Source organism: Siphateles boraxobius, unplaced genomic scaffold (genome assembly GCF_051911475.1).
Source record: "Siphateles boraxobius isolate OS27281-9 unplaced genomic scaffold, OSU_SipBor_1 38, whole genome shotgun sequence".
Classification (NCBI taxonomy): domain Eukaryota; kingdom Metazoa; phylum Chordata; class Actinopteri; order Cypriniformes; family Leuciscidae; genus Siphateles; species Siphateles boraxobius.
In genome coordinates this window covers 181,738-195,468 of record NW_027509008.1, presented here as the reverse complement: position 1 = coordinate 195,468, position 13,731 = coordinate 181,738, and the positions used below count along the sequence as shown (strand labels likewise).

Here is a 13,731-nt window from a genome sequence, read left to right as displayed (position 1 = left end):
ACACTGTCCCAGTTTGTCCAATAGCGTATAGACAGATGATTACTGGTAAACTGGGACAGGCATTCAATGGGGGGAATTGAGTTCCCTTTTTATATGTCCCTCATAAATTTAGTTAGCAAGATATTTCAACAAAGAAATCTGCTGTACCTGCACCCCTCCTTAAAAAAAGTGATGTTTATTATTATTGTTGTTAATATTGGGCCTACATTTGAATAACAATTGAATGTGTTTAAAGTGTCCCCGTTTGACAGTAGCGCATGGAAAAATGTGGGGTCAATGTGTGTTTGAGGAAGAGTCATCCATCCTGTGTTCACTGTTTCTTTCTTTCTTATTCTGTATAGTGTAGTAAAGCTCTTAAGAAGAATAGTATCATAATGAGGGGCTTAGACATTTGATCATAATAAAAAATGATGCAGAAGATAAATTATCCGAAAGTGTCCCACTTTACCAGTATTCACCCTATTTACTGACAAATAAAACCATGTGGAGGTTTGGCTATTTTCTGCTTGTTTGTCTAGTAAATCTTGTTTAGAAATGTCTTGAGAGCTGTTGTTTCGTAGTCCTGATCTGTTAGTCTGTGATTGTTTTTCTCGTCTCTTTAGTGTTTAAAGTGTTTATAGTGTTTGCTGTGTTCATTTGTCAGGTCAGCTCCATATGGATGTTTCTTCGGCGTGCTCAGGTTTGTTTTTATGGAGTCTCTGTTTCCTGTGTTCAGTTCTTTTGTTTTTATTTGATTAATCCCACTTTCTCCTTTGAAAAGGAAAGGTGACCCGTCACTCGAACATCACCTGCGTGTCAAGGGATATAAACTCTCTATCACGGTAGGATATGTCCATTTCATTTTATATTAACCAACGTTTTGGATACCGACATTCTTCAAAACATCATCTTTTGTGTTCAGCAGAAGAAAGAAAATCATACAGGTTTGAAACAACTTGAGAGTGAGTAAATGATGACAGAATTATCATTTTAAAGTGAACTGTTCCTTAAAGAAACACTGCATTAGAATAAATACCTAGTCTTGAAGTTCAATAAACAAACATGATTTACTTAAATTTAGTTAAAGTCATTTGCTTTACAGTTAAAATATGTAATCATGTAATTTAAAATATATAGAGCATGAGACGGATTTAAAAAAAATTAAAATAGTAAACTGTATTTTAAACTAAACATAATTCTAACATCTACAGGCCTGACATTCTAACACTAAATCTGAAGATTATTGTGTTGAAACCAGTGGAAACTTTCAAATGCTGGCTAGACAATATCAAAAATATAATAGTCTATAATGGTCTCGTGACATATTGAGTAATCAAATGAACTTCTAACCTCTTCCATTTTTAATCAATTGAGCTCTAGATGTGCTCTGCGAGTAACAGAGGCTTGTTTTACACAGATTAAACCAATGAAGGAACACTCAAAAAAATAATCTGTTGAACCAACTTAATTAAATTAAGGAAAGGTTTTCCACGAAATTGAATTATATTTATCCAACACAATCGAATTTGTTCGAAATGATTTGTTGTAATCTTGCTGTATGAACTTAAATTAATTTGGTCAAGACTACTAAAATAATTGTGCCATTCCTACTAGATAGAATTTTGTCAAGTTACCCAGATTTAATTTTTGTCCTGTCTAAAGTCATCAACATAATTTTAGTTAGTTTGGCTCTATAGTTACTTCCAATGATATTAGGGACCAGCATTCGATTTAATTAGACCAACTTTTCGCATAATATTATTAGATATGACTTATGCAGGGATGCAAGTGAGGATTACTGCATATGGAGAGTTCCCACAGTCTAAACACAGTCGTCACTCTTCTGCATAATGGTAACCACAAAATTCAAAAATATTACATAAAGTCCTCTAATTTTCTAACATAACTGAACATTAAATACTAACATCAACTAGCAACATCTTTCCATTTACTGAAAAACACATAAAATAACTTTTTAATCCCTGAATTTACCCTCCTAATGCAGTCCCTTGCAAAGCATAATGGGAGCTACAGATCCACTGCCAAGTTAGTTGTCAACAAAAATAATTCATGTAGTTTTCACACAAATTAATTAAGTAAACTTCAGTTTTAAATATATTAGATTGATTGAACACAATTAAATTAAGTTGTGACAAAATATTAAACAATCGTGTTACTTTTGCTTATTTTAATTAATTAAATTTAACAAGAGGCAAAATTTATTTTTTTGAGTGAAGGTGAGTAATAAATCACGTTAATGTATGTCTCGATCCTATAAAAACCTGATGTATGCTTCTTTTTGGGAGAGATTCTCTGAGAAATGCCGTGATTAAAGCATTTAAAGGGCATTTGCTGAAGTCTGTGTGTTATTACTGCGCAGAAAGTTAGTTAACAGATTAGTGAGACACTAGAGACCTTATTCAAGAGAGATAGTGTTGGAAAAGGAACGAGGCGTGTGAGACTCACGGTTAGATGCGCTCAGGTACTATTATTCTTATTGAGTCAGAGTTGCTACTCTTAGGTGTAAACCAGCACGGTCAGAGGTGAACTCACCTGAGGATTATAATATCTGCAGGTGTCAGGGTCACTTGGTTAAAGCTAGTCAGGTGTGTAGGGGAACATTACATAAAATCTACATCTGAGCTGAGGAATTCTTAGTTTTAGGTTCAGGTTTATAAAAAAAAAACATTTGAACAGATTTGGAGTGGTTTGAAAGTGATTTTTGCATGAATATTTAAAGATATCAATAAATGGGGCCCAATTTTCGACAAAATAAATAAATAAACAAACCCCGTGTTGCCATGCAGGGGCCAAGTGACAGCCCATTAAAAACCCCATTGTGGCCCACATGGAAATTTAAATTGAATATTTGTGATTTATTGAATATAGTGTGTGTGTGTGTGTGTGTGTGTGTGTGTGTGTGTGTGTGTGTGTGTGTGTGTGTGTGTGTGTGTGTGTGTGTGTGTGTGTACTCGTACAACTATCTTTGTGAGGACCAGTTTGAGTTTTAGACCATTGGAGTGAGGACAAAGAGAGTAAAGTGAGGACATTTTGGCTGGTCCTCACTTTCTAAGACCCTTTAAAGGCCTGTTTGAGGGTCAAGACTTGGTTTTAGGGATAAGGTTATAATTAGGTTAAGGCAGGGGGGCGGCTAGAAATGTTGGGCCCTATGAAAGAATATGAGGTTGGGCCCCCTACCCCACCCATTCCATTAATAAAATCGATCTCTGGGGGCCCCAAAAGTGTGTGGGCCCTTAGAATCGTCCTAACTTTTCCCCCCTTAGCGGCACCCCTGGGTTAAGGGTAGGTTTAGGGTAAGGGTTTGGGTTAAGCACTTAGTTGTGATGAGTAAGGTTTGGGTAATGGCTAGAGATTGCATTGTGTCAATGGATCTCCTCATAAAGATAGATGTACAAGAGTGTGTGTGTGTGTGTGTGTGTGTGTGTGTGTGTGTGTGTGTGTGTGTGTGTGTGTGTGTGTGTGTGTGTGTGTGTGTGTGTGTGTGTGTGTGTGTGTGTGTGTTGTGTGTGTGTGCGTGCGTGCGTGCGTGTGTGTCTGAATAGCACGAACAACTCTCAACCCCTATGGTCATGACTAATTATTTCTGGAACAATCATCAACGGTGTTTGTGAGCAATGACCACGTCGTGCTACTGGGGGATTTAAATTGCAAATATGATCCTGCTAGTTTTTGAGTTGCTTCAAACACCAGTTTGGCTACGGCGAGTCTCTGAGGGTTATATACTCATTTATTCTTCTTAGCTAAAAGTTCAACTTAGGAGACGCAATAAGTTAAAAATAAAAGTCTGATGATAATTGTGTGAGATGTTTATTGTGTCGTTTGATGGCGGGTTGATCTCACTGAAAGCTGGAGCACAGCACCGGATCATCCTCCCACGGCTCCGAATCCCCCGGGAAGTAAAGGCTGATTAACACACACCCCTGGACTCATGCTCCCTTGAAGACCTGATGTCTGCGGCACATTCATATACACTGATGATGCTTTCAAACACAGATCAAAAGTGTCTGAAATATGAATATATCTTGTGAATTCTGCCTTCCAAACTAAGCTTCCTTCAGGGATATCTGTTGGGTAAAGAAGTGAACATAAGAAAAACACACTGCATATTTTATAGCCTATAGTTCACTATAAACTGAAGAGTTCTCCCGAAAGCGTATGTTCTCAGGACAAGGATGATGATTTCAAACACACAGATCAAAAGTGTCTGAAATAAGAATATTTATTGTGAATTCTGTCCTCCGATCTTAACCCTTTACAATAAGGTTCATTATAATCTATTTACTAATATGAACAATACATTTGTTACAGTATTTATTAATCTTTGTTAATGTTAGTTAATAAAAATACAGCAGTTCATTATTTGTTCATGTTAGTTTGCAATGCATTAACCAATGTTAACAAATACCTTTGATTTTGATAATTTATTAGTAAATGTTGAAATTAATATATAATAAATGCTGTAGAAGTATTGCTAATCCTTAGTTCATGTTAACTAATGAACCTTGTTGTAAAGTGTTACTGCTTCCTTAAGTGATATCTGTTGGGTAAAGAAGTGAACACAATAAAAACACACTGGCATATTTTTAAACAAGACTTAATTCACTATGAATGGAGGGTATATTTGATTCGAAAGCTTATGTTCTCAGAACAAGGATATTACTTCCAAACACATCAGGTTCTGTACCTTTTCCATGCTGGATCATGAATGTGTCTCTTTATTTGCACTAATAACCCATGAAAGGTCCCAAAAGAGGTGATGATGTCGTAGAAGAAGCATTAGAGGAACATTTCAGTGATCAGTTCTTAAAATAATCATTTATTTTAATAATCTAAAGAACCTTCTGTGCAATGGAAAGATCCCATGGATTGTAAAGGTTCCGCATTGAACCTATAGTACCAATAAAGTACCTTTATTTATGAGAGAGTAACCTTAAAATACACTGCCTTCTTCAGCTTATATTGTTTTCAAGGAATGTCTATATAGACATTATACTGTCTCAAGACATTTGATGTCTGTATCGCTTCCTTTAAATATTCAGGTATAGCCTATAAGTGACCCAAAAAGCCACTTTAAAGTAGGCTAGTTAAAAAATGTAAAAACTGACTGTGACAACATGCCCCGATTAAAGGATTGCCTCAGTAAATCGAATCTCTTTCTCGTCTCATGAGTTTGTTAGAATCCCTCATGGTCTAATGCGACAGAGGAATCGACGCGCTCTCCGACGCGCGCACAACGCTCTGTGTTTTTCCTCGTGATTGTTTTAACGCTCAAACCCAATAAACAGACATTCGCAATTCGAAAGCATTTTATTGTACAACATCATTGTCATATGATCTTTATCAATATAGAACAAAAATAAATCATGAAAATGTACAGGTCAGGTCATGCAAGAACTAAGCTATAGCTACTGTAGAAAAATATCTCGGTAACCCGTTTCATTGTTTTGCGAACCAAATTAAATGAGATTTACACTGGAATGTCTTTGGAGGTGTTTTCTGATCACATGCATTAGAGAAATAATTCTCAAAATAGACCTAGTGCAAGAAAAATTGGGATCTAGTTCGGCCAATTAAGAACAATTAGTTTGAGACAAAAGAAAAACAAAGTGTTACATTGAAGGTGTCGCGCGCACAGCGGATTCACGCGCACATCGGTGAAGAAACGGACAACGAGGCACCAGGACACAGTTAAATGAGATATTGTATTTTTTCCCTTCGAAAACACGCCTTTATTTTATCGAAATGAGAAACGCAGTAAAACACATGATGCGCTTTCCGTGAATCGGATGCGGTGGAAAGCAACGCGCACACACTATCCATCCGCTTTAACCAGCCCGATCTCATGAAAGTGCGTATCTATAGCACGAATTGTATTTACCGTGCAATTTATACGCAAAAAAGAAAGAAAAAGTTTTTTACGTCCATATGAAACGCAGTTTTCGCGTGCATATGATACGCACTTTATGGCGTGTATTACGCACGTATACTCCACACCACTAATCCTAACCAAGGGGTTTACAGTGCGTATAATATGCACGTAAAAGCTCTTTTTTGCGTATAAATTGCACGTTAAATACAATTCGTGCTAGAGATACGCATTTTCATGAGATCAGGCTGAATGAGAAACGATGTAAAACACATGGTGCGTTTTCCATGAATCGGATGCTGTGGAAAGCAACGCACACACACACTTATTCATCCGTTTTAACAACATTTCAGCATCTCTTCTTCACACAGTTACTCTTGTTCCGTCAGATCGGCCTCTAACGCGAACCGTTTCCCGGGATGCTGTCGCTTCTCCTCAGCGCGACTTTTGTTGGCGTTATCCAGAAGCTCGAGTAGGATACTAGCTTGCCCGCATCCCGGCTCATCATCCCAGTCCTCACACAGTCTCTTCCCGGGATGCTGACGCTTCTCCAGCTCCGACAAGTCTCCGTCGTGCTTCAGCTCGCGCCGGCCGGGATGCTGTCGCTTGTGGAGCAGCATCAGGTACCGTTTCCCGGGATGCTGTCGCTTGGAGAGCTCGGTCTGCACGCTCGGTTCCTCCAGGATCATCGGCTCATCCATGGATAGTCTTTTCCCGGGATGCTGTCGTCTCAGCCTCGCGCTCTCCTCGTCCTCGCGCTTCCCGGGATGCTGTCTCTTCTGGAAAAATGGAGCGTCATCTTCGTAGTCCGCGTAGTCCTCGCGCTTCCCGGGATGCTGACGCTTTCCCGGGTGTTGCCTCTTCTCCATCCAGTCTGTCGGGGACTCGAGCTGCTCTCCTGGAGAGGGACAGGGATTTACGCACGTGTGTAAAACTTTTGAAACAGTTCTGATCGTCTTTCTCGAGGACGATAAATTAATATGGAGAAAATACACTGTAAAAATGTCAGGTCAGGACGCTACAAATGTGCAACTTTGTGCGTATGTTGTGTTTCACTTCTGATTATAAATGCACCCCCACCCAATCCCCCCCCCCCAAAAATGGAAAAGTGTTACACGTTATTTGGTAACGCTTTATTTTACAGTGTTTTGTAAGCCTACTCTGAAACTTTAGAAACATTTTGATCGTCTTTCTCGAGGATGATAAATAAATATGGAGAAAATGACACTGTAAAAAATGTCAGGTTATTTTTCGTTTTACTTGTGATTACACATGCATTCCCCAAAATTAAAAAAGCGGAAAGTGTTACACTTTATTTGGTAACGCTTCATTATAGAGTGTTCTTGTTACACATGTTACATGCACTTAGTAATAACTATAAATTATGCATCACTACATGTAATTTACCCTAATTTAACACCTAAGCTAAGCCTATAGTAATGTACATGTAGTTAATTATTATTACTCAGTACTTAAATGTATAATTACACTGTAACAGACACCTTTATTTTAACGTGTCCTTGTTACAGTACAACTATAAATTTAAGTACTGAGTAATAACAATCAACATGTACTTATAGGGTTAAGAATATGGTTTTGTTTATGGTATGTTGCATGTAATTATACATCATTTACTGTTAAGTAAGTGTAACATACATATGTTACAAGGACACTGTAAATTAAAGCATTACAAAAAAATGCACAAACTTTAGGTTACACTTTATTTTAAGGTGTTTTTGTCACAGTGTAATTATGCATTTAATTAATATTAGGTTACTATATATGTGTAAGTTTAGAATAAGGGTTTGGTTTGGCATGTAATTATGCATCATTTACTGTTATTACTAGTACATGTAACGTGTTACAAGGACACTGATAAAGTGTTACCAAAAACGCACAAACTGTATTTATTGCCGATTTGTTACATGTAATAAACAGACGAATCACTGTTTGCTTTATTGGTTTTACTTTAATTTTGGGTTGAACAATAAACAACACCATTTAGTGTGTTCTTTAGAGAATATAGTTTATAAATATACATTTAACAATAATAAGCATTATTATTATTACGCTGTCAAAATTATATGATAAATAAGTTATGACAACGTATGTTTTGTGCTTTTACTCATCAAAATAAGTTATACTTTTGTTATAAGTTATTCAAGATTCAACTCATTTCTGAAGTCATTTTTATTTAATTTAAATTGAGATTAAATTAAATTGCTTAAAAATACAAGTTGATTGTACAATTTTTTTTGTAGTGTATTATTATTGCCTTTGTTAATAATAAATGTAAAAAACATAAATTCAATGTTATATTTTTGGAAAAGTGGTCAAGAGAAGTTATTACCGTGGCAAAAAGCAGAACAAAACAATGATTAAAAATAATCCGACATTCAAACATACAAAAGGAATCTAGGCTATGATTAAAAGGATACATCTTCGGTCGATCTTTATGAAGTGTCATATGTCGCTTTATCACTTTGTTTATTCGTTTATTTTCACTATCAGAAAAAAGGTACAAAAGCTGTCACTGCTGATACACTATTAAATGGTACATCTTTGTACCTAAAGTGTGCATATTAGTTTCTCAAAGGTACAAATTGGTACCAATATACATATTAGTACCTTTTGAAAGGGTACCGTCCCGGTGACAGATTTATACCTATATAGGCTTATGTATTTTTGTTCTGACAGTGAGAGTGAATGCACCGTTGTCGTTGTTCTCGTCCTCCATCTGAGTGAGGATTGAGCGGATGAGGAGCGTCTCGGCGCGCTGGAAGAGTTCATCCAGAGACGGGTCACTCTCGCCCGGCAGATCCTGGCACTGGAGGACCGTCAGAGAGGCCAAGAGGATCACACACACCGCCCTCATGACAAACCCTGTCCTGCTCACAAACACACCAACACACAGGCATGTAACAAACTCATAACAACACTCTGAAACCTGATCAGTTGACTTAACTTAAAAAAATTGAAGAAACCCGTTGCATTAAAATTATCAAGTTAATAGACTTCATGCTTAACCCTTTTAATCCGATCGGCAACTGTAGTTGCTGCATATTCAAATACGATTTTCAAGAAAAAACCCTGGGGAAAATAAATGTAGAACATGTTCACACTATTAACACGACTATACGAATGAAACCATTCAGAGAATGTGGGCACAAATGGGTTAAAATATGTAAGTAATGTGGAATTGTCAATTGTTTTTTTTCAATTAAGCATTAAGTTTATTTACTTAATAATTTTTAGGCAACCGGTTTACAAAAAAAATAAATAAATGAAGTAAACTGAGCATGTTTTACAGTGAAGTTACAATTCTAACTCAAAGAGTACTTGGAATACCATGTCAATACGTACAGTACACTCTTAGAAATGAAGATTCTTTACTGGTTCCATGAGCTTCCATGGAATCTTTAGGGTTCTTTATAATGGAAATATTTTCTGTAGACCATTAAAGTGTTTTCCAAACTAAGAAAACATGTTCTTTTAAGAACTAAGGGGTCACTGCAAAACCTCCCCAGTTCTGGAACCTTTTTTTAAAGAGGGTTTGTATGAATATGATCATGCATCTGTATAGATGAGAGAAAAGTAGCCTTCAAATAAAGTGTCTTCATCCTGGTCTTACCTGCAGCCGATGGTTTATCAGAATACCTGTAGATGCTGGAACCTGAAGATGCTCCTCTGGTGTGTGTGTGTGTGTGTGTGTGTGACCCGTTCAGGTCGAGGTCAGTGAGTGAAGCGTGAGACTCGCGCGCGTGTGTTTTATAGGCGCTCGGGACTGTGACGTCACGCGTGCAGTGCAGGTTTGGCCCTGAGGGGGGCAGTATGATGCTGTCGAGACTCTGTTCATTCATAAAAACTGTTTTTTTTTAGTTTCATACTACCTTTTATTGTTGCATAATGTTTCAAATAATATAAAAACAAAAACAAAACAAACAAACAAAAAATAATTAGTAAAGGTAGGTGCCAAGAGTAGGCCTATAGCATGGCACTTTGATATGTAATGGATAATTGCCATATTCATACTTTCCGAGCTAAAAAACAAATGTCTTGACTTGCTTCATTTCTTTAAAGTAAATTCTTTAAAATACACAATTAATGTTTATTTTTTTATGGAATATTGCAGTGTTTATTATAAATAATATATATATGTACATAATTGTTCTTAAATTTATGTTGAATCGGAATAACTTCCTCTTGCGGCATCTCTTCTCTGATGACGAGGGCGGGACAACCTGTCACTCACATCAGATCAGCCAATAGCAAACCACAACCATCCAATCAATTCCCCACAGACACAATCAAGCCCCGCCCACATTGTTCTTGTTCGGGAAGCCTTTCGCTCGATTATACGACACAAAAGAGAAGAAAAGACGAGCACTTCTTCTGGAAACCTAAAGTAAGTCTCACTTTTTCAGAATGTTATTTCATTTGATATTAAAATATTAATCTAAATGTCTTGTGCACACAAATGCTGCAGGATCTTCTACTTCATCATCACATTACAGTAACTATGAACATAATCCACAGTTTCACAACCACGTCCCTAGTGAAATGTTTTTGAAATGCATTTTATGCTAAGTATACTACAAATACATTTACATATTTATTCCAAATATAAAAACCCTTCAATTGTACTTTGGTATACTAAATTTGCATACTTAAAGTCTGCTAAATTGGAACAACTAATTTTATATTTTAGTTATTCAGAAACAGTGCTGAAGTGTATTTGATTGTGCTAAAGTGGAACTATTGCAAGTATACTTGCATTTAAATATTTAATACAGTGATCATACTATACTTACTAATAAACACATTTTTGGCTTAATATTAAGAAATGTGCATTGTGCAAAAAGAACTACAAATAAAGTTTAATTATAATATTTCTATCAGTAAGTCTCAAGCAATATGTCAGCAAATATGTATTTATATGGATCTGTAGTAGGCTAGTATACTTAGTAAGAAATAAATGTAATTTAAATACATTTTAGTATAGGTTTCTTTCACTAGGGGTAGCATAATAATTTATCATGATGTATACAGTTTCTTATGCTTTTATAGAATGGGGTTTGTACTGCATATTCAGTAAATGGTACAACATCATGAACATAGTCGTCATACTTTTGGTTCTTTCTTGTGTGTACGTCAGTAACACACTCCTGAAGGAGCCTTAATTTTCTTTCAGAATCGCAGTGAGGCATATAATGGTCCGGGAACTGATGGGCGAGCACAATCTTATTCTTAAAGCAAACATCATTCCTCTAAGCCTCACTGAATTTATTATCTACAGCTCACATCATTTCAAAATCTCGACGAACTCTCGTACAGTCGCACAGCTGATGGCTTGAGGGAATCACCGTGTAATGCAATAAATCAGGCGTCTTTATGCGCTGTCACGTCCAATACTTCATCTGTCAATACCAATCATTTCCTATGGATAGTGGAAAAATGAAGTGGAGTTAATTGGTTTATATTTTAGGAGGACTTCTGCGCATGAGATGACATGAAAGTAAGAAATCAGTCTGTGATCGGTATCCCTCTCTGAATTAACTAAACTATAAACCATAAAACATGTTGATAGTTACAATCAAAAGCATCTGTTTGTCTTTCTTCAAGGCCTACCCTGAAAAAACAATAAGTAAAATTTACACAAATATTTTTAAGTAAATTACACATATGGAATTAAGTAATCTCTACTAAACTGAGTTAAGTGGAAGTAACAAAGAAAATAAGTAATTTTAACTTGGCTAGTTTAAAGGGATACTCCATAATAATAATCCATTCAGCCCATCTCCGGTACTGGCGGTACCACTTTTAGCATAGCTTAGCATACATCATTGATGTGGACAAGACCATTAGCATTTCTCAAAAAAAAATGACCAAAGTGTTTCGATATTTTTCCTATTTAAAACTTGACTCTTCTGTAGTTGAGTGAAGCAGGCGTAATGATATGACGCAGCGCCTGCAAATAGGCTCCCTTCCGTCAACTGTGCTGCGTAATTTTACATTTTCCGTCGGTCTTAGTGCACGATGTAACTACAGAAGAGTCAAGTTTTAAATAGGAAAAATATCGAAACACTTTGGTCATTTTTTTTTGAGAAATGCTACTGGTCTTGTCCACCTCAATGATTTATGCTAAGCTATGCTAAAAGTGGTACCGCCAGAACCGGAGATCGGCTGAATGGATTCAAAAACGGTAAAACTCGATAGTGTAACTCTGGGGGAGTTGTAAAATGAGCCTATTTCCAAAAAAAGTGGAGTATCCCCGTTAGGTTAAATATTATCGATTTAGTTGATGACTTGAAGTTTCCTTTGCAATACATTTCAATATAACATTGACTTAAACCACACTTTTAAAGTATATGCTCTACTTAGAAACTTTTAAGAAATTAACACATCTATTTAACTAAACAATTGTATTGTGAATGCAGACCTCAATACTTGGTAGACAATACACAATGACAGTAACATTTGATGGATCGTTTTTGTGTTTGAATGTGTCATTTTGAGTAGAAAGTGAATTCCAGATTTCACAAAATGGCAGGTTACTAATCCAACAACAAAAGAATGATGAAACAGTGTAAATACAGCTGGAAAACAGTAAAAAATCACCTTCATTAATTATTCAAGACCCAGTGCATGAAGGGAACACCAGAATCAGAAAAGTTGAGTATTTTACTTAATTTTATAACGTTGATATTTACGCTTTCATTTCTACACGCTTAAATTGAGTACTAATATAGAATTTACTTTGTTTTCTAAATTCTTGCCTGGACTAACTTTTTCATGTACATTACATAGTTTTTTTCTGTAGTATTTACTTCACCACAAAATCATTTTTTATCAGTGTACACATAGATTTGTCAAGCCAACAATAAAAGTTTGTCTTAACAAACTTTCTTTTATTGTTCTAGCAGCTGATAGTGGCTTCCTACACCTACTCATGAAATAGTCATCGTTTTGTGTTCATAAAGGGCCAACACACACACACACACACACACACACACACACACACACACACACACACACACACACACACACACACACACACACACACACACACACACACACACACACACACACACACGTAGTGTTTCCATTATTTATGGGGACTTTCCATAGACATAATGATTTTTATACTGTACAAACTGTATATTCTATTCTCTTACACTAACCCTACCCCTAAACCTACCCATCACAGAAAACTTTCTGCATTTTTACATTTTCAAAAAACATCACTTAGTATGATTTATAATCTGTTTTCCTCATGGGGACCAAAAAATTTCCCCACACGAACAAGGATTTCAGATATTGCCATCCTTATGGGGACATTTTGTCCCCATAATGTAGGGTTTACCAGGCCACACATACAAACACACACACACACACACACACACACACACACACACACACACACACACACACACACACACACACACACACACACACACACACACACACACACACACACACACACACACACACACACACACACACACACACACAGATCTGACCCAAAAGGTCACGCTGTCAGGCTATAATTACCGCTTGAACGTGAACACACAGACACACACTGTTTAATGGTGTACTCACAAATTCACATTAAAATACAGTCAGCCTGTTTATTTGTGCGAAACTCAAAGGGAAACCAAGAAATACCAGAGGGTGGAGAAAAGTCTCGTTCAGACATAATGATCAGTGTATGTTTTGTTCTTTTCTTTGGGTTTTTAATCGTTTAGTTTTAGTAGTCACGATATCTTGCAAATGTAACTGATGCTCTGTTTTGCCTCTGATCATTTGTTGGGGGAGTGTGTGTCCCTGTGTGTGTGTGTGTGTGTGTGTGTGTGTGTGTGTGTGTG

General features: G+C 36.5%; 1 protein-coding gene across 1 annotated transcript; it reads right to left on the bottom strand.

The window, feature by feature from the left end:
• Nucleotides 1-4,799: 4,799 nt before the first annotated feature.
• Nucleotides 4,800-9,607, bottom strand: trh (thyrotropin-releasing hormone). Its single transcript, XM_077197254.1, has 3 exons — nucleotides 9,498-9,607; nucleotides 8,579-8,754; nucleotides 4,800-6,764 (listed from the first exon to the last, which is right to left on the bottom strand). Exons 2-3 carry the CDS (start codon nucleotides 8,739-8,741, stop codon nucleotides 6,238-6,240), a joined length of 690 nt encoding a protein of 229 aa, XP_077053369.1. The 5' UTR covers nucleotides 8,742-8,754; nucleotides 9,498-9,607; the 3' UTR covers nucleotides 4,800-6,237.
• Nucleotides 9,608-13,731: the final 4,124 nt, after the last annotated feature.